This window comes from Vanellus vanellus (genome assembly GCF_965231255.1).
Source record: "Vanellus vanellus genome assembly, chromosome: 1".
NCBI classification, from domain to species: domain Eukaryota; kingdom Metazoa; phylum Chordata; class Aves; order Charadriiformes; family Charadriidae; genus Vanellus; species Vanellus vanellus.
The window spans coordinates 69242449-69267790 of record NC_138905.1 but is presented as its reverse complement, the minus strand read 5'-3'; the positions used below and the strand labels follow the sequence as shown (position 1 = coordinate 69267790).

Genomic DNA, 25342 nt, shown 5'->3' with positions numbered 1-25342 from the left:
TCTTACAGATTGTTATCAACATACGCAATCTAAATTTTTTAGAGGTATAATGTGGAGGATATAGTGAAGCGGCCCGATAGGAATGGGCGGAGGTTGGATATACCAGTTGCCTGCGGTATATAAGGTTGGACATATCGTCATGTCACAAGTCTTTTAAGGGACAGGAGGAGGGATGACGCAGAGCCAGGTCTTTGTCATCCCAAGAAAAGCCATGGGAGGCAGATACAGTCGAGCTGACAGCATTAGGCGCTAGCAGAGCGCAATGCAAAGGCACTGTCAGACCTGTGAATGTCTCCTTTTCAGGTCACCTGTCCCAATCTTAACAGCTTCTGTAGCCAGAAGCATGCTGAGGAAGTGACATCAATTTTGATTGCCAAAGTTACCAAGTGCCCAAAAGCCCATTTATGTACCCTGCAGTACAAGTCCAAACAAGGCTCATCCTCGCACATCCTGATCCATAGCAAAGTGCTTTAACTCTTGTACCACTACGTTCCAGATAGGATTTGTTATAAATACTGGATGGGAAGGTAGTCATGTTACCTCTATATCTCTTTTTAAAGTAATACCTGCTGCTTTTCATTTTGCAGTGACAAAACATTGCGAAGCACAGACTGTGACAATGGTGGGGGTTTGTTTAGGGTTTTTTGTTGGTTTTGCTGTATATCCTACAGCTCTAAAATGAGTCAGTTGTGACCCAAGAAATAATTGATGGGGATGAATTTACAGAAATAAGCAATGAACCCTAGGAAACCCAGATTTTTGACAGCTAATTTTAGTTAACTAGCTCAAGTTTCAGTTGGTGGTGATTAGGTACTCTCAAACTGGTAATTTACTACAATAAAAACTAGTTTTCAGAGGATTCATGCAATTGTAAACCACGTGTAGTGGTTTATAATAGCAGTGTTGCATATAGATAAAAAATACCCTGTCACTCAGCCAATTGTCTGCATGTTTTAATTCTCAGCATTCTACAATAATAATAAAACAGCTGGGGCAGGAAATTGGTCATTTTCTAGTTGTTAATGACTGATTTGTGTATGTTTGCCATCCTCCACCACCAGCAGAACTGAATAACACTGTAAATTCACTGCTCCTTCTGGGTGTAGAAATTGTGACTGAGTTACAGATATTTTAGTCTGTGGCCCAGCCTATTCAGGATTGGAGAAAAATAATCTCACACCTGGTCAAACTATGTTTTAATATAGATATTTTAATAGAGATTTTTTTACATGTTTTAATGGAGATGGGGAAAATGAAAATATTTGAGTTTTGATTAATTACTGTAAAGTAGTTATGGTTAAACTTTTTATATTTTAACTGGGTTTTGTCTTGTATATTCTCCTCTCACCTCCAACTTTCAGCCTAACTCAGCAGGAACAATTCAAAGCACAGCAGGGCACAGGAACAGGAGTGTCCCCAATGATCATGAATTCAGCTAATAACAAAGAAGTGGATATCTTACGGATGCTTACGAAGGCCAAAGATGAGTACACCAAGGTGAGACTTGCTGTCTATATAAAGAGGACATGTCTTTCTGGTGATATTGTGGTGCCAATTTGCTTACGTTTTACATTTTAAAACATAGAAGATTTGGGTTTGTTTCATTTTTTTAAAGTTTTACTCAAAGTGAAACTGGTTTTGGACAGTGTGTTCTCTCATTTTGTGTAAAAGTGGCTGGCAGAAAAGTTTTGTCAGAATTTGCTAAAGATTCAAAAGAAATTAATGCGGTCAATAAAAACTTCTGAAAGGAGAACATGTGTATGATTGATTATTAGTTGAATGCTAGGGGGTAAGAAGAAGATAAAGTGACTTTCGTTTTGACCCTTAGACTTCCTGTGCTTGTTGCATATTGAGTAGCACCTGGAAGTTGTATCCTCTTTCTGGGTGAAGTATTCAAACCTGCTAATAGTTTCTGTGGTTTGTACAAATAACTTCCTTCAGAGGAGACCTTTAACAGTGAAGTTACTGCTTTTAATTGTGGTTGTTAGCTACTTTCAGACACTAATGGAAGGAAATGAAAAGGTTGAAATGTAGTATGATTTCAGCCCATGTGCTGCTTTGGTCTTCTGAGGCTTCTAAATAAAGAAGTAACTAATGGACTAATAATGTTCTCTATTATTGAGCAATCAAAAACGTTTTACTTTGGGGAATAAAAAGCTAATAATTTTAACTAGTCATATATATGCTGCAAATTGTTATGGAGCCTGCAGGTTCCTACTGCTGTTTGCTTTATTTCCTATGCGTTGTCATGCAGTAATAAAGCTCTTAAATGTTCTGAGCCTAGAAATATATATTTTAAGCAATTTAAAGAGAGAAGAAGGGTTTTTTTTCTGAAATGTGGCTACTAATAAGATCCTCAGAAAGATAATTGCAAATTATTTGAGTTACAGTGACATGTATCCCTTTTTGTTCTGGTATAGCTTCTTTTGAAGCTTAGGACCTTTGTATTTTCTGTAATAGGGATTTAATGTATTACAGTGGACAAACCCCTCCAAAACCTGTTATCCTTTCTGTGTTTTAACACTGAATCAGTATTTAGTCTTGGCATAAAAGAGTTGATTTGAGATATTATGAAATGTTTAAGCAGTTTTCATTAAATAACCTTAAAATACTGTCAATGGAAAACTGGAAAAATACTAGGTTGTCTTCAGATTCTATGAGAAGGAGGTAATAAACCTAAAAAAGTTAACTTCCATTTTTACATGAGCACACAGAAAATCAAGACGAAGGAGAGGAAATTCCAGAAGATCTGTTTAAATAATAGTGTCTTTAGTTTTTTTCCCTTCAGATCAGATCTTTTGCAAATTTGCTTCTTACTTCATCTTTAATCTTTCTGCATTTGAGGGGTTGCTACGGAAATAACATGAAAACTTCCTCTTCATCTGGAATATGAGTACAAAGATTATCTGACCTCTTAAGAACTGGATATGTGTTTTTTCCTGTGTTGTTAGTAATAAAAAATTAAGAAGGGTGTGATAAATAAATACAAAAATGGTTGTCATTGCCCTTAATGGCAATATATTTCAGAGCAGTCGTGCTTTTTTGGCTGTTTGATTTTCTTCTCCTTCCTTGCCAGTGTATGTCGTACGGCTTACAGTGCTAATGTGCTGAAATCACATTCTGTGTGGTTTCAGAGAAGAGAGTGTTTGGAAGTGTTTGGAGCTGTAAATTAAGAACATCAATTTTCAAAGAATCTAAGATATTTTGCTCAGTTTTTAAGTCCTAGGATAAGATATTTTTTTTGAAGAGTGTAACTAACTTTGAAGGGTATAGCTTATTATCAAATAAGATAAACATTTAGAGGTTACATGAAAAATAAAATACATAACCTCCCCTCTCCATTTTTATTAATGGAGCTTTAAGTTGCTAAACTACTGAAGTATTTCTTGAAAAATGTACACGCTTGCTTTCTTTTGATTTCTGGTAAGAAGTGGTATTAGCAGGCCTCACAATGATAGCTGAGGAGATAAAGAGTTGGCGAGCTGCTAGGGTACAGAACAAAGCAGGACAAAATGTGTTTCTTTTCAACCATTGTGCTTTGTCAAGCTCTGGTTTTAGCTCTGCGCTTCTACAGCATCTACCCATTTACTACACTGTCTTTGATCTATTAAAGATCAGATTAGGTGGATGTCCTCTGACTGGCTGATGTGCCCAAAATAACTGAAACTTGCTTCTTCATTACTAAGGACACACTACCATTTGATAAGAATGTCGTTTGTGGTAGTGAGCAAGCATGGCCTCTGAGCTTCTGTTTCTTTCTATGCCTGCTTCTTCACTATCTTTTCAGCAAAATGTTCCAATGGTACTGCCCTGCCCAAACAAGAATATAGTTTCTAAGTTTTCAGGTGCCTTAGCTTTTGATTTGTTAACAATGTGAAAGACTTAATAGTAGGATCCAGGAGACCTAGCTTTCCTGAGGGCACGGTGCCATACTCAGCCTGGATGATGCAGAGCCTATGCTACTGTTCTTGAACAGTCTGAATTGGTTCTGTATGTCTCACTTAAGCAGGACTCTGACTGGAAATCCTTGCTGCTACTGCTCTTCTTTGGGACAGTTCTTGTCTTCCTTAGCACCTCTCTTCTGCAGAGCATCTTGTACCCTTTCATGTCACTCTTCATTAATGTCATATTGTGGCTGCTTTACATCAGCTAGGTAGAAAACCTTATTTTCCAGGGCTTTTTAACTCTGCACTCAAGCTCTGACAACCTCAAAGTTCTCTTCATCACTTTCAGCATAGACATCCATCTACAAAGTCTTTTAAGTTCCATCACATCTTGGCTGACCTTCTTTCCTTTTATCAGACCGTCTAGGATCTCTTCCTTCTGCTTGACAGGTCTTTGCAGCTCACATGTCTCAAAGTCAGGTTTTTGCTTCAGAGCATGATATTGGGATGTGACTTGGTATTTGCTTCAGGAAAACTGCAATATTGAGGTACCGTGCTTGTCCATTGTCTGTTTCCTTTCACAATGTCCTGTTCAGCTAGAGCTTTATATTGTACAGGTAGACTATGAAATCTCACAACATAGAGCAGTTGTTTGCCTCAAATGTCTCTGACTAAACCAAACTTGCCTAAAACATCCTTAGTGTTGGTCTTGTTCTTTTTGATTGATGTTCACCACATACATCTTTTTTTTTTTTTTTTTTTCTCCAATGTTGCTTAGCCTTTCTTTGACTTGACCTTAGAGCCTTTTGATTTCTTACACGTCTTTTGTAGGAGCATAGCTTTGAACAAGACACGTGACTAAAGGACAGACCTGTGAAGCAAGATGTAGTAATCATCACGTGTTGTAGCTGATGAGTACTCTTCTGGTTCTGTCACTAAAGAGTGTGGTGACATTTCTTTCATGCTGATTTTTGCTGTTTGATGATGATCTGATATCTTCTTTACCTGTCCACCTGACAGTTGCTTAAAATGTCATACTGGTGCTCCTACTTTACTCATCAGCAAGGCCATGCAACTCATCTGACAAAATGACCTCATATTCTGAGCTGCAGTAGTTACAGATCCCTTTGAAATCATCACAGGCTTTCTTTCTCTTCAGCATACTTCCCTGTATTTGATACCAGTCTACTAGCCATGTTATCAAATCATGGGAATGATACCAAGTCAGGTCAATGTCATTCTCTATAGGCCTTTGTATATACTGCTGTTAATTTTGCTGAGGGATTTGGTCTCAAAAATGCTCATTTAGTGATAACTCTAAACTCCTCACCTCAATTTTATATGCTTAGTTCTGCGATCATGCAGAGTATGACAGTGGAATCTAAGGTACTCATGGTTTCTGAAGAATTCAGTCTATTAAAATAGCCTGGAGAAATAAGGGTATTATTTAAATTCCACAGACCTCATTGTGAAATATACAAGAGTATGTTATCCATCATATTAAAGAAAAATTTAAATCATAGAATGGTTTGGGTTGGAAGGAACCTTAAAGATCACCTAGTTCCAATCCCCCTGCCATGGCCAGGGACACCTCCCACTAGACCAGGTTGCTGAAAGCCCCATCCAGCCTGGCCTTGAACACTGCCAGCAATGGGGCCTCTACAACTTCTCTAGGCAGCCTGTTCCAGTGTCTCACCACCCTCACAGTAAAGGATTTCTTCCTAGTATCTAATCTAAATGTACACTCTTCCAGTTCAAAACCATTATCCATTGTCATATCACTACACTCTGTGACAGTGTCCCTCCCCATCTTTCCTGTAGGGCCCCTTTAGGTACTAAAAAGCTGCTATAAGATGTCCCCGGAGCCTTCTCTTCTCCAGGCCGAACAACCCCAACTCTCTCAGCCTGTCTGAATAGGAGAGGTGCTCCAGCCCTCTGATCATCTTTGTGGGCCTCCTCTGGACCTGCTCCAACAGCTCCATGTCCTTCTTTTGTTGGGTCCCCAAAGCTGGATGCAGTACTCCAGGTGGGGTCTCACAAGAGTGGAACAGATGAGTACAATCAGCTCCCTTGACCTGCTGGTTACAATTCTTTTGATATGTACTTATATGGGTTTTGCCCAAAAAGTTCTGTTGAAAAATAGCAATAAGAAGGAGGTATATTCAAGAAAAGGCAGCATCATTAAAAAGAGAACAGTTTGGGAGAGAAAAGCTATTTAATCTTACTGAATTGTGGTTTGGGTGTATGTAGTACCATGTAGGATATCTCCAATGTAAAAAAATAAGTAAATTATCTTCACTTATTTTAGTGTAGATCAAATAGGGGCTACATATTTGGGCTATGAAAAAACTTTCATCTCATAATTAACTAGGTAAGCTGCTTAACTGCCATTAAGTGTATGAGAGTCATCATAAGTCACCAGTCAGAAACTGGATGGAAAAGTGATATAAGAATAATTCAGTCATTTTCCCTACTGTATATAAATTTTTTTAAAAGTTGATGAGGTTGCAGAAGGCTCCGTGCTAGGACATTGTTGAGAGTCCACATGAACTGCCTGGAAATTATGAGAAAATACAGCTTGTAGAAAACCACAACTTTCCTGGTTTGACGTAAAATTCAGCACCAATTTTGTTCAGTAACTTTACTTTTTAGCTGGGCCTCTTCCAACTATGGAAATTAACAGTATATTGTGCAGACACTGTTTGCTCTCAGAGTGGCAAGACCAATGTTTATAGCTGATGCCCAGGCATGGTATGCAGAGAGGCTGCCAAGGGCAGCCAACTTTATGTGCCCCGTTGGAGGGTCGGAAGCAGAAAAGCATAGAGGGGTCCCACCTGCAGGGAGGTGTGGACAGGACAGGTGACCCAAAACTGACCAACGGGGTATTGCATCCCATCTGCCTCATGCTCAGTATAAAAGCTGAGGGATCAAAGGGTCAGCTCTGTTCCTTCAATGGCCGGTGTCCGAGGAGGACTCTGTCTGTCTGCCTTTGATCCCGATCCTGAATCCCGATCTGGAATCCAGTTCCCATCCATCACTGAGTCCAGTCTGGGACTTCCCCAGTGCCAGCTGATGATGTGTTTGTCATCCTGGGAGCTTGATATATTCAAGAGCTGGGAGCTTTGTCTATGTTATATGTATATTTCTATGTCTATATTATATGTATATTTTGTATATATTTCATTATTTCCTTTTCATTATAAATATTTTATTAAAAAAAAATTAAGTTACTCTAATTCAAGGATGACTACATGTAAGCTCAAAAGAGCTTAAGAAAACAATGTTGCAGTGCACTGATAAATTTAACTCAGCACTAATAGAAAGGAAACTTTTCCTTATTTTAAAACCTTTAATAGTTATGTTAGTCTTGTAGGCTTGTCTTCTACACTTTTTTTCATGGCTTCTTTCTGTTACGATTTTTCACAGCAATCCATTCATAACTATTTTAAATACAAATTTCAAAGCAAAACTGAAACTTCAGTAAGTGTAAATTTCTGTTGAGTGCTTTCGTTAATCAGGCTTTGAATCATAGAGAAGGGAGGCAAGCATGGACTAGCTTTAAAAGAAAACCATTTTGCTTGCCATGAATAGTCTTTGGACTTGGCTCTTTATTTGAATGTTTTGACATCTTTAGTCATCCGACTTGCACAGCTCTGTGAGATGGGTAGCAAAGCTCTTGTTGAATGAGATACTACATTCTAGTAAAATTATTTCTTTGATATTTTTTTTTTCCCCAGAGAGGGCACAAAGTGTAGCTGAGTTTAAATATATTTACTGTTGAATGTGGCCTACTGAGATTAGCTATAAGGCACTTGCTGTGTGGTTTTATGTTTAACTGAAATTCAATTTTGCTGTGAAGCTCTGCATTACTGGCAAAGTCAGTACTTTGTTCTTCACATTTTTGCCAATCTAGTGCTTGAGGAAGTTTCTCACTTTATGCAGTAGGGGTATAGCAGGAAACAAGAGACAGGTGCTTGTTCTTTCTTCAAACCAAATAGCTAACCACCCGATGGATGATAGTCTGTGCGTGCTTTAAAGATTTTTTCTAAGAGCACATACAATAGAAAAAAGCTGGCTACATGAGTAGAACTACAGTTCTACTCTGCAAGATCATGTCTTTGGAAATCCATTGCAAAAGTCCTTGACTGGCCAAACACCCACAAGATGTTTTTTCAGCAGAGACTCACCAAATCGTTGAGACTGGAAGGGACCTCTGGCAATAGTCTAGTCCGACCTCCCTGTTTACAGCAGTATCAGCTAAAGTGGGTTGCCCAGGGACACCTTAAGTCAGGTTTTAAATATGTCCATGGACGGAGACTCCACAACCTCTCTGGGCTACCTGTTCCAGTATTCAAACATGCCTAAAGTAAAAAAAAGTCTTTTCTTAAGTTTAATCAAGATTTTGTATATTTTATTTTTTGCCTTTTGCCTCTTGTCTTCACTGGGCACCACTGAGAAGAGTCTGCCTTAGTCGTCTTTACTTCCGTCAGGTATTTATACACATTGATATTGTACTCTGAGCCTTCTCTTCTAGAGACTAAGCCTCTCCTTGCTTGACAGGTGGTTAAATCAACTTTGTAGACTTTCAGCGAACACGCTCGTGTGTCTCCATCTGTCTTGGGCTGGGAAGCCCAGAACTGGACATAGCACTGCAGTGCTCAGTAGATGAGTCTAACCGGTGATCTCACCAGTGCTCAGTAGAAGCGAATGATCAGCTGGCAATGCTCTGCCTAATGCAATCCAGGATGCTGTTGGCCTTATTTTGCCACAAGGGCATGTTGCTGATGAATATTCAACTTCTTGTCCACCCAGGCCCATTTCTGCAAATGACTGACTGCTTTTCAGTCAGTTAGCACCAACCTGTACTGCATGGGATTATTCCTCCTCAGTTTCCCTTCATTGAACTTCATGTTCTTGTCGGCCCATTTCTCCAGCCTGTCAAGGTTCCTCTGATCCCTCTGGCCGTCTGGTCTATTAACTACACATCCCTGTTTTATATTGTCTGTAAGTTTGCTGTGCCCTATCATTCGAGGTCATTAATGAAGATGATAAACAGTATTGATCCCAATGTCAAACCCTGGGGTACACCACTAGTGACTGGCCTCCAGTTGGACTTCATGCCAACAATATTTTGAGTCCAGCAGATCAGACAGTTTTCTGTCCATCTCACTGTCCACTTATCTAGTCTGCATTTCATCAGTTTGTCTTTGAGGATGCTGTGGTAGACAGTGTTGAAAGCTTTGCAAAAGTCAAGTTAAACAATATCCGCTGCTCTCCCATCATCCACTGAGCCAGTCATCTCACTATAAAAGGCTATCAGGTTGATCAAGCATTATCTCTGCTTTATAAATCCATGCTGACTACTTCCAATCACCTTCTTGTCCTTAGTATGTTTAGAAATGGCTTCCAGGAGGATTTGTTCCATCACCCTGCCAGGGATCAAGGTGAGGCAAACCAGCCTGAAGTTTCCCAAATCCTTCTTGCCCTTCTTGAAGATAGGAGTGATAGTTGCCTTCTACCAGTCCTTGGGAACCTCGTCCAATTGCCATTACCTCGCAAAAATAATCAAGTAGTTTCCCAATGATGGAGGCAGCCCCCTCAGCTCTCGTAAGTGCATCCCATCTGGTTCCATGGACTTGTGTCTGTATAATTTGTTTACATACTACCTAATGTGGTCCTCCTCTACCAAGGGTAAGTCTTGATCACTCTAGACTTCCCCACCAGCCTCAAGCGTGAGGGATTCCTGAGGACAAATGTTGCAAAGAAGTCACTGAGTACCTCCCAGAGCCCTTTGAGTCCCCTCAAGAGCTCAAGTTGTGTTTTACAGAGCAGCCCTGGTACCAGTGTGTCTTTTTGTTTGCTGTTGAAGTAGGTGTCAGAAATGGATTAAATAATCATTTTTGTGTATTTGGGAGTGGGGGCTATTTTCTCACTTAACACATTTGAATCCTAAGGAGTTTGTCTTGGAAAGTTCTGGGAAGGACACTGGTATTTTCATAATTGCACAGTAGTGGCTCTGCTGTGTGTCTGTATGGCAGTCTGTCCGGTCCAGTTCTGTCCTCTATAATGCACAAGACTGGGCTCTTTGGAGGAAAGAATGAGAATCCGAAAATGATCATTCCTTACCCCAACCATTAGTCCTGCAGTACAAAGTTTAGAGCCCATCAAATTCAGGTTATTAACTGTGAATAATCTTGTTAGATACAATTAACTTTTTATTAGATGATTCTTTTTAAAAACTTTCCAGTTTCTTGGTTTCAATTGTATTGAGCGACAGTGATTTCCAATATACGGTTTTCATTTCTACTAACAATAGCATTCCCTGTATACCCACAGCTTTTTTAGTTTCATTTACTATATTCTTAACTTTTTGTACAATGTAAATAAGACATCATACTCACCTTTTCCATTTATTATTTCTCTCTCATGTAGCATTTTCTGTGCATTTTTTCTGAATTTATGTCCTTCTCTCTTCATATGTCAGCCATTCCATGTCCCTGATCTCTTTTAGTCATCTGTCTCAGACCATCTTTTTATAAATATGGTTATTAATCCTGTCATATTTAATAGGGAAACATACTGATTCTACAAATTTGATTAAATCTTTAATTATTTTTCTGTGCGGGTATATGCATCCACCAAGTTCCCACAATGTGGAATATTTATGTAAAAGAGCATGAGTTAGAATTCTAGTTTTTAACAAAAAGCATTTAAAATATTCTTTATGGGCACATTAATCCTTCATGTATCTAAACTACTTCTGGCTGCCTAGTGATGCAGGGAAAACATGTCTATTGCTTGGTTTCTAAGGTGCTTTTCTTTTTAAAAATTATTTTATGTTTTGAGTTTTTTTTTAAGTGAGGGAAAAGCAGAAGGTAAGAAAGAGAACTGAGATTTAGAGGGAAGCCTTGTACTCAGGAAATCTTGGAATTAAGTATTTGTTTTTACATATGCTGTGCGGTTTTAGAAAATTATGTTGCAGTTGTTAAAGTTCTTTCAATAGCATAACATTTCATAATCAGTGCTGCAACTAGTATCTTTGGTTATTGAATACCTGGCTGTGTCTATTTTACTGTAGTGGGAGAACGGAGGGAAAAGGTTTTGTCACACTTGACTAAAAAATACTTTCTTTTTGCAGTGTAAGACTTGCTCAGAGCCAAAACAAATAACCAGTTCCTCTGCAATCTATAACAACCCCAACCTAATCAAACCAATTCCAGTGAAGCCTAGTGAAAATCAGCATCAACGAATATCTCAGCAAAGCAAGGTAAAATGTTTTGTGTGTTTCCTGACTAATGCTGCTCTAATCGACTAACCATGTAGGAATATTTATTTGAGTCAGAAGGCCATTGCAAGAATTTGAGGTGGAACCACTGTAAGGAATGATTTTAGTGCCAAACTCATCTGTTTCATACAAAGCTCCCGAACCCCCACCATATAATGCGGAAGAATGTAAATTACAGGCATACTATCCTGATGCAATGGAGGAATACTAGTCTTTCAAATTTCAGATGCTGCTTTGATCACAGATTTTGTGTTCTTTTTTTTTTTTTTAGGTGAATTCAATTAATCTAAATAAAGAAGTGCCTCTTGATATATCTTCAAGTTAAATCATACTGCAAAATCCTAAAAGCTGAACTCAGTTACAACAGGGAGGTGCACAAGAAGTGGCCCTACTTCATACATGGGGAGATTTCTGTCTCTTGCTGACATTGTACTGATGGCTGTAAGGGAAGATGCTCTTCCATGGTATTTAAAATGAAGCCATGGCTATCTCTCAGATTCACTGATTTTTCTCCCACATTAGCAGCTTGACAACTGTCTTCTTGCCCTTCCTATGTGACAAAACTATTAAAAATCCTCTTGGGAGAAAAGAGCATAGCAGTTTTCTCAGCTTTTCTGAATACCACTGGCTAAATATTGTCACCACTTAATGTAACTTAAGCAGGAGGGAACTATGTTTACTTTTTTCCTTTGTCCTCTCACAGAATGTGGATCCTGAACCACAGCACTTGTCTTTGACAGCACTGTTTGGAAAACAAGAAAGGCCAGATGTCTCAGAACCACTTAATAAACAACATCAAGAGAATCTTCCTGTTAGGCAGGGAGTGGTACGTTCACTGTCCTACGAAGAACCTAGCAGGCATTCACCCTCTGCAGAGAAACAGCTTTGCCCTGCCATTCAGAAGCTTATGGTGCGTGGGACAGACCTTCATCCGCTTGCTGAGTTTCCTGAAAACCGACTCTGTGAAAATGGCAATATCCACCCTGTGGGTGAGACTTTCACAGGACTCTTCCAACCTGTGACTTCTCATGCTATTGCAACATCTCATGTAGTTCAGGATACTGCTGGCACTCAGAGCTTATTGCAGAAATTACAGAGTCAGTCGGGGTCGGTGACTAAAATGGACCCCAGCGCAACAGCATCTGTGAACTCAACGGCTTCTGTGTTCAGCAGGACTCCTGCTGCTGTTGGAGCACCAGCAGCAAATAATACAGTAAATAATATGAGCCAGCCACCTTTGGTATATTTCAATGGTTCCCTACCAGGCCAGACTTTGGAGTCTCAGACACTTGGTAAAGAACAATCCAAACTTCCCAGACAGCCGCTTTCTCTCTCTGGCAATCAAGCAGCCAGTTCTGGGGTGATTTCGCCTCAAGAGTTGCTGAAAAAACTCCAGATAGTGCAGCAAGAACAACAGTTGCATGTATCCAGCAGACCAACCTTGGCAGCTAAGTTTCCTGTTGTTACTCAGAATACCAATACGCTGAAACCACTGGATTCCTGGATAGAAAAGGCACCGGGTACAGAAAAACAGAGCGCTCTCTTCCAGGTAAATGGGAAACTTCAACATTTAAAATAAATAAATAAATAAAAATCTAGCAATCTTTTGCATTTGGGGTTTTGTAAGGTTAGTCTTTGTTTCATTTTGGCCAGGATATTTTTGTTACTATCCTACCGCATGTTGCACGTCATTCATCTTGCAGGTGATAATTTAACAACATCAAGTAAGTCCTGATTTGCCAAGCTGTGATGTTGTAAATACTGAAGGCTGTATCGCTTGCGCATCAATAATGACCAAAAATACTGCAGTCTTGGGTTTTTCCAGAGGCACTTTGAGAAGTGCCCTAGTTTTCAGTTGCAATACTTAGTCTCAGGCTGTTGTGTGTAATTTTTGGTTACCAACTGTAATACTTTGGGTTTAATAATTTTTCTTACAAAATTAATGGTAGCTTTCTCTGTGTGGGTATGCATTCCTTTCTATGCTAGTTGCTAAAGGTGCTTAAAAGATCACTTATTTTCTAACAGCAGTTTTTTTAAATATGTGTATATTGATGAATTAGTTACCTTGTACCATAACTGCTACTTCTAGCTATTCATTAGCTATTTTTTTATTTGCTATGTATTATTTTGAAAAAAGGCCTTGTGCCTGAATGCCTTCAAACCCCTTAATTCTGGTGATTGTGACCCTAAAAGTCAGATTGGTGTCTTAAAAAATTCAGGAGATGTCAAGAGACTGTGTCGTGAGTGCATTTTTCTGTTCTTCAGAAAAGCATCATATGCAAAATGTCTCATCCTGGACAGCTACTGTCTTTGTTAACAACTTCATTTTCTGTAGGATCTTCTACACTTGCATATCTTTAAATGTCCTGTTTGGGGATGCATCTAAGCCCCTTTTAACTTCCTTTAATGTGGACAGACTGTCCACAAGACTTGTGTTGTACTGGAGTCTGACTTGCGTTGGAGTCTAGAAGTTACTTATCCAAATGAAAAAGCATTCACCTTTTCAGTGTAAAGTTCAAAAGCTGCTTTTCTATTGCAACTTGTTAAACCTGAATGAAAGACTACAGAATACTTCAGCACGTCCCAAGAATCCTCTTTATTCTAGGAAGTTATCCTATAGGTGAAGAGACGAAAACAGTCATTTAACAAGTAAGGGCCACATCTGCCAGTAACGCTGTGACAGGTCAAGATTTTCCTTGAGAGAGGTCAGAGGAAGATGAATTTGATATAGAAAATAGCCATCATTATTTTTATTCTTTTAATTTGAGCAGCATGACTTTGAATCTGTGTGAAAGAGTTTGGGGTGGATTAGTCATTGAAATTATTCAGGATCAGTTACTTAAAGGTGGTAATCTGACTTTCCAGTGGAGTTCTAGTGAATAAAAAGAGGATCCAGAGTCACAAAAAATTTACTTCTATCTTCACTGAGAATGGAACTTGCCTGCTATAGATAAAAGAAATTGTCTGGTTCACTGCTACATGTACTGATAGCATGGAGACATAAGACATTTTACTTTGAAGGTAAAAGTAAAATGAGGCAAGTGCCATGCATTGTAAGTCAGTATGGATAAATAAAAAATGGCAAATATGCTGATACATTTTCTAAGGAAAAATATGTATAGATGCTGATATGGCAAATGACTTGTATTTGTGTATATTTGAAACATACACAAATATATGTGTGTGTATTGAAAAAAAGAAAATGATGCCAGCATTAGTTGCAATATGGAAAGGGAATGACTGAGGTCTGACATAATGCAATTTCAGTAATCTTACTGCTTGAGTATGACTAGAACAACAGCTTGTAAGAGAAAAATCTTCACTGGAATAAGTCTCATTCATTGCAGTTACTGCTGCAGATTTGCCTTTAAAAAAAAAAAAGCAACTAAGGAGGCTCAGTCTTACTTTGCATGGCTGTGAGCAGACCAAGTAGAGTGAGACTGCCTAGGAGTGGTTTCATGGACTGACACAGTCACAGCTGCTATCAAAACAGTATTAGATGCAGTTCTTCCAACATGTTTAGTATTGCTTCTGAGATTTAATACATAGACTAAAAATGACAGTATGACTAATTATTGTTTAGGACACCTAAAGCTCTGCAATCTGGAAGGAATGGCCTGTCTCACGTGCAGCAGGTTGCCAAAAAAGAAAAAGGAGGGGAGGCGAAAGGTGAAGGAACAAGTCTGTATTCCTGTAGAATAGCATGAATTAGCCACATGAAATATGCCTATTTTTGAAAAAAGTATGGAAGATAAAAATTTGAAGCAACTTTTAAAACCAATGATGTTAATGTTTTTATAATATCATCCTTGCTGTAGATCAGAGGCTTTAAGTGCTGCCATGCCTGCAGACACACATTCGAGTGAAATTGAATTGGCACAAATATATCTGCACATGCTCATGCAAAATTGATCAAAGCAGATTCTGACAACAAATGCAGCAAAAGGTTTGTTCTCTGTAATTATTTATCTTTTGGTATTGCCTCTTTTACTACAATTCATCACACAGAAAAAGCAAACTCTAAAAAGCCTGACAGGAATAGAGAGGTATCTGGACCATGTCTGTTGTCGGAAAAATTGTATTAAAGGGAACACCCTAAATCCATCAGCAGCACTAAGAAAATGAAAGCAATAGTCTTTTCCACAATTGACACATTACAAGTCCAAGTTTAAATTGGCTTCTGCTGCATCTCCATATGGTGTAAGAACTGTGATCTCCCACATGAAAAGGAAGAGACCAGTTCCCCCCCCCCCCCCCCCCCCCAAAAAAAAAAAAGGGGAATAAAAAAGCAAAAGCTGAAGAATAATACATGGGAGCATTCAGTCTGGTCTGGTGCCAGCCCTATTCTGTGAAGTGTTCCTTATGCGGACAGTGAGTAACATGTGCTTAAAATGTAATAAAAAAGCATTAATCTGCAGTGGGCTTTTAAGCATATGCTTAGTGTTAGGCATGAGTTATCCTGATTATAGATACATGCATGCTTAAGTGTTTATGTTAATCAGAATTATGGTTTTAAAAGTGCTTACAATAACCTTGACACAAATTTATCTTTTCTTCAGAAGGCCACTTATCTTGCAGCCCATTTTTCTCGTTTCTTGCAGCATTTTCCATCAAGAATGTATTTTGTACATAGTGTTACATCTTCTGAATATGTGCCTGGTACCTAGTATGTTTGGTGTGAGCATCGCACCACTACCTCTCAATTGGCCTGACTGCAGTTTCAGCATGAGATTGTAAATGTGCACAGGGGGAATGCAATAGGTACATTAAACTTGTTTTGAAAAGTCATTTAAGATTCTGTAGTTACGCATAAATTAAAAAATTCTGAATTAAACTTGAAAGACAAAGCAATGTTAGCACGGTAGCCAGCTTTATTTTAATAGTAACCGTCTTTAAAATTCCTGAACCATTCTTAGATTAAACGTCCTCAGTTTTAAGTAGTGACACTTAAAACAGTTAAAGGGCCACAGCACCCACCAGGTGCTGATGTTCCAGAGGAGTGCTTGATGCACGTGGGAGTCTGCATGGATAGGAAGCAACAGAGAGTGCCAGTCTGCATTACAGAAGATCCAATGCATTCCTTGGTTCATGGGGTTATGTGAATTTGCCAGCTATCTTGTCGTTGAGCTGCCAGCAGCTACGCAGAATGTCAAACAGATATCTTAGTGAGCATTTGTGCTTCAGAGAAAGAATACTTATATGCTGGAATGATTATTTTGCACGTTTTTCGTTGTTCTTACTTCATTGCTGCACAACTGACGGTAGACTCCTACTCTGTTATTAGTGACCCAGAGATTTAAGTGTTGACCTGATAAAGCTGGAGATAATTCATCAGAGGCTGGATGAACAAGCACCTGAGGTTAGATTCTGTGGGAAAGAAGTTGATCAACAGCATTTTGGAAGGGCTGTTATGTCCTGTGAAAAATTACTCAAAGCTGAAAGAACGGCCCAAAGGCTATTGGTGTCCCTACAGAGCATTTTCACTGCTTTCAGCAAAAGCATGGTGCTATAGGAATTGTACTAGTAATACCAAGATCAGCATCCCATTTTCTGGTGGGTGTCAGTTGTCCCAGTGACTGAATGTGATCTGAACCAAATCTAAAATTAAAGTTTTCCTTTATGGTGGTTATGGTGGTTGTGCTTTTTTTTTTTTTTTTTTTTTTTAATTTTTATGTAAAAGTTTGTTAAATGGCAGAAGCTTTGAGCACAAACTGTTAGGAAAAGTACATTTTAATGTTTGCATACAGAAACAAATGCTATGCACTGAAAAAGATATACATAAATTTTTCTATTCTTCTTCTGATACAAATATTGCAATTCCATATGCTTGGCCAGTCCTACCAAAAAGCTGTTTCTTTCCAGAGAAAACAAATAATTTTTCATATGTCTTTTAAACCACAACATGTATATGTGTTTGACTGTAGTAACTGTATGTTATTAAGAGCACAGTTTGTCTCGGGTTCATTTATTTGCCTTAGACTCTAGAGAGAAATGTCTTTAGCTTTTGAAGGACGTATCATCTAGGTCTTTGACATAGTCTGTTGTGGATTCAGCTGTATTAGTGGGACAGTTTATCTCCTCCAGCTGCTACCACCATCCTTTTGCTAGAGGTTCCTGCCCTTGGAGAGCAGTTTGTATACACATTCTTTAAATCACATTAGGAAGAATATTCTGGTTTAAGCAAACCCTGCCAGTTTTGCTTGAGGTAAATTAAAGAGGAGTTACTGCAGCTGCATGGGTGAATAGAGCAGAAGCATTGTGGTAAGTGTCTGGAGGTAGTCAGTCTTGCACAGGCAGGAGAAAAATCTTCTCACTTACAGGAGAACATCTGTACAGAGTCTGAAGGTCTCGCTCCACAGAGGGATGTCACTTCGGACTTACATTGGTTTTCTTCTAAAATGAACATTGTTTTTCAAGCACCGGTGCACAAACATATGCATTGCCTTCCTGATTGGAGCAAACCTACAATGAGTTAGGAATGCCTTAACTCGTTCAGGAGCTTGTAACACAGACTTTATGATTTCTGTTATGATTACCTGCCGTGGGGTAGAAAAAAAGCTGTAGGTCAAGTATTTTGGCTTTAAGTAGTACTTCGTATTTGAGAAACAGAAACAATGTTTACCTAAAATGTGTACTGGGAGATTTTTGTGCTGGGTGCATATTGCATGCTTTCTAATATTCATGAGTCATTCCTCATCCCTAGTCTTCCTGCTTTCTCAAATTTCACATAAAACAGGATGAGATCTTGGTACTCCTCATTTCTTTCTATTTCTCTTTGTATTGTAGTCTAGCTAACATTGTTCAGAAATGTCTTTGGTGTAACAATCATAAATAGGAGTAAGACAAGCTACAAAAATATGAATGTTTTTTAATATTAACCTACATTGTATTGCACAGCTAGGAGAGAAACCTCAGTTTTATTTTCTTAATTTTAATTTTTCTTCAAAATTAAAATGTAACCCAGGACACAGTGAAGTCTTGCAATAGCCTTTCACCTTCGTACAGGAGCAATAAATCATGCTCCAGTCCAAAAGAGAGGAGCTTTGGTGAGCTTCTATTAATTCCTTTGTATGTTCTGTTCTTCGAAAAAAAAAAGATTGTATACTTGAATAGCGAGGAGATGGCTGATTAGGATTAAGATTTATTACTAGAATTACCTGGAGAGAGCTGTAATATCTGCAAACTGAGTGAATAAACTTTCCATTGTGTTGTATATTATATCAGACAATACTTGCTAGTCCTGCATGTTTTACAGTTCCAAGATGCGTTGTGAAATTCAAAAGTATCCTTTGACACATTATCTTTGCAGGTTGGCATGGATATGATACTGAGGGAGCTTGCAGAACTACTACAGCATCAAGGTTTTCCTTCTCTTTGAGGGCCTTTTTGATTTTGTCAACTGCGTGTTGGTTAGGAGTCGGTTCTGTTTCTGACAGTGCCACCAGCTCACTGTGGCTCTTTAGATAAATCATTTAATCTCTGTTTTCTTTCCCCTCTCCTTAAGTAAAATGAGAAGGAAAAAAAATATACATATATATACATAAAGTAATTTGAAAGTTATAACTGGAAGATACTTTCTAGAATTAGGTACAAAGATTAGTCTTCAATAGTGATATTTGCATATAAGTATATTCTCAAAAATTAAATTTAATTATTTACTGTCCCTATGTACAAGACTTTAAACTGCATTCTCTGAGTGCTGATATTTAATAGTAGTCTGATTTCTGTAATAAAATGCTCTTGTCCTAAGATCATTTGCCTATCAGATAGACTTAATCACCCTTGAATCCATTGCTGCACTCTCAAATGGGATGGAAGATGTTTTAGTCTGGAAATAGATCGTATAGGTGGTCCTGAGCTAAAGTTTCATATAACTGTATCGATCTCCAGCAGTCTGTGTACCCGTTGCCAATCAGTCTGCAGTTTTCTTCATCTTTATTCCCATAGAATTAAGTAGATAGGTTGAATTGATTACTTATTTTTATATGGACAGGTAATCTCACCTCAACGCATTCCTGCCACTGTGACTCCTACCTTGCTGATGTCCCCCATGCTTTTCACTCAGACCACACCTGCTCCACCAAAAGCAAATGAAAGTGGGCGGCTAGCAGCAGCAAACCAAGAACCTGCCCCTAGCTCTGCTAGCCTTCTCCTGCCACTGCAAACCCCAGAGCCATCTGTGGTCAACAGCAGCTCAATGACGAAGATGCAGCTGCAAGAAACACTTCTACATCTGATCCAGGTAAAGTGCCAAGACTTCTCCTACTTTGCTTAAAGTCCTGATTCCCATTTTGATATAAGCACCCTATAATCGGTTGCATCTGCCTGTCTAGAGGCTAAACAAAGAGTTAAAATATATGTTGGAAGTTGTTCTACTTATGGGTGCATGTTAACAGAGCACTATGGCATAGACTGGGGCTGTGATAGCCTCTCCTTGCTGGCTTAACTGCGTTTTATTTAATGCATCTGATTTGGGTGAACCCCAAAAAGGAAAGATAATGAGTTTGATGGAAAAGAACAAAGATGACTGAAAGCTTCATAAGGTCGGCCCATGAGCCTGAGAGATACCTATTATATTTTTAACTCAGAATAAATAATGGGTGATTATCCTAGCTGCCAAATATTTCGGAGATGCGTGTTAGCAGTAAGAGGAATTCAGATGGGAAATTAAAATTGCAGGATGAGTGCGAGCAACTTTAAAATATGGGTTAGATAACCTAAAAATATACTAGTTCAGTGTATTCAATGTAATTCTGTACTTCAAATGCTAAAATTCCTTTTGCTGCAGTTTTTCAGGTTTAAATGTGACAAAGCATTAACAACATTACGTATGAGACGATTGTTTACTGCTCTGGGATGATATCAGTGATTATGAATATATTTTTTTTCCTTAACTTGCCACGTGATGAATATCTGAAGAGTAGAAGTTGAGGGGAGATTATATAACTAAAGACCTGGCTACAAAGCACAAGGAATAGAGACACAGGTTTGTGGGTCCGATTTGTAGGCCAAAACTATGTGTCTGTATGGCTTAGGAATAAAAATAAAAGTCATTACTGGAATGTTGAAGTTAATTAAAATGCTATTTGAGTTACAGACCCAGAAAGAAAATAGTATCTTTAACAAATTAGAGACTTTTTTCACTTTTCCCTGTATTGTTAGTTTGGGATTAAAAAATAAAAATGTCATGTTATCCTGACTTTACATCCTTTGAGTATCCGGATAGTACTAAAACCATATATGAAGTTAAAAAGGAAACTAGTCAAGGAAAATTGGATTTTCACCTCTGAAACTGTACTTGTAAAATGTATATTTGACCCTGCTGTTCTTGGTGGTAATTAGGATTAACTGAATTACCTGGAAACTATTTACTGCTAATTTCTTACCTGTTATTTTCCATTATATGAAACTACAATCTCGGACGCTCCCGTCTTTTCTCAAATAGTATCTTGATTTTAATTATCCTCACATGTTTATGTGAGCTACTTAGGACATTCTTTCTTAGTGTGGGTTGACCCATTCTTGCAAAATGATCTTCAGAAGGAAAAAAATTAAACAAGCATCAGAGCAAAAGGAGCAGGTTCAGTTAGGAGCATTACGTCTAAAAGAGCTAAACAAGATGCAAGGATTGGCCCAGGTAGGATTTAGTGTAGGATCAGTGTAACACCCCAGGGTGTTACACTGTTCCTTCAGACATGCTTGGAATTATCACTGACCTAATGGAGGAAACTACTTAAGGAAATCCCTAGGTAAGTGAGGGCAAAGAGAAGAAATTTCAGGGTTGTATCATCACTACATTATCATGCAACAACAGTGAATTCAAGTTAAATCCACTGTGAGTTTGGAAAATCTGCTGTCTGTGTACTCATTACTTCTTACAGAGATACAGTCATGTTTGCTGCAGTAAAGTGTATATTCACTTCCAGTTCTTCTAAGGCTACTAGCAAGGCTTGGAAATAATACATATTTTTGGTAAAGGAAATAGCCTTCCTATTGCTCACTCTTTAAAATAGAGTAAGGTTGAAAAGTATCTGGTCCATGAAATGGAAAAACCTTCTAATCTCTTTACTCAAAACACCTATTGCACACTAACAATTACCTGTTTTGTTTTTCAGAATGATGACAACTTCTTAAATATTATTTATGAAGCATATCTCTTCAGTGTGAGAAAGGCAGCAATGAAAAAGTCTATGTGAAAGATGATTTTTAAATTCAATTTCTGTTGCTTCCTGAACTCCAGAAAAAGGTTTCAAACTTTTCAAGTATGTTTACGTTTAAAGAAGTGAATGGTCTTAGGCATTTTGCATACACGTAGATTTTGCTTGTTGGCAAGTACATGCTATATTGAGAAAGAAGTGAGTGGAAACGGACTGTGCCTTTAGGGAGGGGAGCATCACGATACTGAAGACTTAATCACAAAATATCTTAAACTATTTTTCTTATATTGGTCCATACTTAGAATTGATTTCCCTGCATATGGACTCAGTTCTCAGAATTCAGTTTCCTTTTTTACTTGCATTGTGGTTATTCATTGACTAGGTATTTGTCATGGATTTTCTCCGAGAGACATCATATGCATCTGTCCCGATGAACGTGCTCATCTCTGACCACATGGTGGCAATGTTGGACTATTTTTAGGAATGTGAAAACCCGGGTGGAATCGGATGGGAAAATCTTGGGAAGACTGATCTGTCATTGTACTTAGTTGTCTGCAAAGCAATTTAGACGAAATGTCGTGACTTTCCCCCAGATTTTTGTAGAAAAATCTTTTTCTATTTTAACAAGAATATTTTTAGCTAGTTGTAGAAATGGGACTCTGCAGGTGTTTTGAAGAATTGGGGGGGTAGGGTTTGTTTGTGAATGTACTTTCTATCACCGTAGCTCTGGGCTGGCACTGGATTCATATTTCTATTATTCCAGATCCAATCTGCATTATTGTAAGCAACATACAACTTTGTTAAGGGGAAGGCTCCGTGGTGTAAAAGTCCTATTAATTTTTTTCTAGTGTGTTCCTGGAGCACAGTGGTTTCATTGATCCATTTCTAAAGAAAATAAAATGGATAATCCCTACTATGTGCTGATTTCATTTTATTGTACGATGGACCATGTATTTAGAATTGTTGGGTCACTTGTATTTGTATGACTTGAAAATGTTTTTACACTTGGCAGAAGACACAATGAGGTTTTAAATCAATTAGAATAAATGACTGAAAGAAATTTTATGTATATTTTTATTAGCATCTGCTGCTGAAGTGCCAGTTTGCTACAGTTAAGGAACCCAAAGTTGTTGCTGAGGAGGCATTTCTTTTGTGGGTGCAGAGAACCCAAGCTGTAATCCATAAATGAGTATACGCTCTTCTTTACTGTGGGCACTGATGTAGGCCCAACTCAGTAGCCTCATCTGTGAAGGTTCTTCAGAGTAAATTAGAATGCGGGTTTCAATTAGTATAGTTGTAATGATTCAAACAGTTTTCCCCCACCGCCCTACATCTGGCCTTTCTCTAGTGTAAGAGTGCAGCAGGGGGGTTGCTCACATTTCTTGGGAAAGGCTCTAAATCAATATTTAAAAAAAGTCAAGAGCTACTTTCTTTATACACAAGTGAAGAACCTTAAGAGACTTGTGCCTACAGAACCGCTAGACTTTTTCTACACTCAGTAGCTCATAGACAGCAAGTTGTATTCTAGTTCCATTTTGTTACCAAATTACTTATAATTCTTGCAGATTCAGTGAAAAGAACACGTTGAGCAGATACCAGGAAGGGTAGACTTCAAAGATAGCAACTCCCAATTCCAGTCCTGTATCCCTAATAATTTATGTAGCCATTATAATTTATGGGATTCTACTGAGTTAATTGATACTATTTCTGAATGAACTGGTGTGGAATAAATTGGAATCTCCACAAAAGAGTTAGTATGAAACTAAATACATGCCTAACTGCTGTCTGTAATGCTGGATTATCTGAGAGTACAATTTAAAGATGGTGGGGACACACAGTTAAGACCTCATTTGACATGTGGAACTTCTGTAATTAGCAGGTAAAAATAATCCTTAAGCATCTCAAGCTGTGTTTGTGGTAGGTTTTCTAGTCATGGGGGAAACATTTTTATTTACAAAAAAGGTAAGTAGAAATTTTAAAAACATCCTTATTTATTGCTTTTCAGAGTAACTTATTTACAAAAATTAGGGGCGTATTTTTTAAAAACATCTGTTAACTCTGGATGCTTGTGACAATAGTAGTATTGGCACTATGCTTGACAAGCTGAGGCTTATCTTAAAGCAGACTAGAATAGAGCTAATTCAGGGTTTCTTCCCACTGCCCTCTCTTCTGGTTACATCTACACCAGGTAACACTGATGGAGCTGGATTTCTGTCACTCTTATGCTATAAGGGATTTTGGGGATTGTTCGGGAGACATAGGTTTGCATTTCAGATGGCAGGATCCACCGCTTCAGAGGCATTTGGGAATTGGAGACTGAGCTTGGAGTTGTACTGGAGTGTAAAAATGTGCTGTGCCCTTTTCTCTCTTCTTTCTACTGCAAACTGAAGTATCTGTCTCGGAAAAAGGCTTTTCCCAGAAATATAATTGGAGCCTTCCAGTACTGTGCAAAAGCTGGAGGATCCTCACATAATACTGAAAACTTAGTCTCTGCTTTTTTGTACTGAGTTTTGTTTAATAGCTTTTTTTATCAGCTGGGACTGTCTCTTTATGCAGCCACATCTGTGCATGATACCAATAAGTTTATTTTGGGCTTGACAGATCACCTCTGAACTCAAGTGGTTCTGAACACTCAGGTTGCCCTATTTTAGGTTTTTATTTTTTTTTTTTAAGACACACTTAGAACTAGGGAGCCCTTAAGCTAGCAAAGCCTTTGGAGAGGAAAAGCCCACAGCAGTTAGGATTGCCTTTCTTTGAGCCTGTTTTTTTTTTTTAATCTGAAAAAGAGGAAAAGGTAGCAAGCAGAAAAGCAAAAGATATGTAAGGAACACATTAACTCTGCTTTAGATGCATCCACAGTATGCATGTGTAATATGGTTTGTTTTTTTTTATTGTCTGTATATTTCTCAATATACTGCTGGTTTTCCGTGTTGTGGTTTGGGGTTTTTTTTTTTCTTCCAGTGGAATAAATACCTTGTAAATTGGGGCTTAGCAAGAATTCCCGAAGTTGCAGCAGCACTTCATGCATTAATACCAGTCTCGGCATTGAACTGATATTAGTTTTTGGTGTAGTTCCACTTAACCACTGTCCACTTCCTTAGCAAATTCCCCACCTATTAAACTAGAGTGAGAAGACAGAGTAGAAAGTCAGTGAAATACTGAAGCATAATCGCTGTCAATGTTTAACATGGAAATCCATGATACTCAGTGAAGGCATCTGAATCTTTCCTCAGGCCCTTCTTACAGAAAATTCAAATCCGTAATTTGATTTTTATTCATTAGCTCTATGTTGCTCCTCTATTTACTCCTTGTTATAGCTGCAAAGGGGATAATTAAAATTGTACTGCAAAATAAAATTTTCCAGGAGCAGGATGTAGCTGAATAGGCAGGATGCTTCGTCTCCTCTGACAGCCTGTTTAGAATGTGTTGGGCTTTGAATTTCAGTCATAAAAGCAGTAAGTATTCGAGCTGTCTTTGTCCCTTTAGGATATTAAAATCAGTTTAATATTTTAGCAAACTTGGAGAACCTTGTTGAAGAAAAGGCAAAATTAAAAGACATTTTTCAATAAGCATTGGTGGCTCTAATATAGAAAATGTTCTGAGATGGCGGCTTTATCCAGAGAGATCCCTGAATTCTTGTCCTGGAGATGAATAATGCACTAAAAAATTAATCCTCAGTCAACCTACAGTAAACTTTACTGCTAATCCTAAGGACTTCTAAGAGACTCTTACAAGTCCTTGCCTTTTCCAAACTGCTACAGATATCTCTAACAAGTTTGTTCTGGCCTCTAGATATAAATCTACGTGCAGCTGAGTTGGGAATATAGCAGGAAGGAGCTTGGCATATACAAACAGGAGGAGGAAAATGTGGTTCTGCAAGACACTAAGAAACAAAGGCTGTAGCTTTATAAACACTTTAAGCTGGCTCTGCTGCTGAAGAGGCAGCCCGTCCCAGCCACCCACTCCTAGCTGCTCATCCCTGCTCCAACACCAGTCTTTCCTTCCTTTTTCCGTGT

General features: G+C 38.4%; 1 protein-coding gene across 1 annotated transcript; it reads left to right on the top strand.

The window, feature by feature from the left end:
- Positions 1 to 1419: 1419 nt before the first annotated feature.
- On the top strand, positions 1420 to 21365 carry DCP1B (decapping mRNA 1B; the record flags this gene model as incomplete). Its single annotated transcript, XM_082479840.1, has 5 exons — positions 1420 to 1497; positions 11023 to 11151; positions 11873 to 12718; positions 19163 to 19411; positions 21285 to 21365. 5 exons carry the CDS (start codon positions 1420 to 1422, stop codon positions 21363 to 21365), a joined length of 1383 nt encoding a protein of 460 aa, XP_082335966.1.
- Positions 21366 to 25342: the final 3977 nt, after the last annotated feature.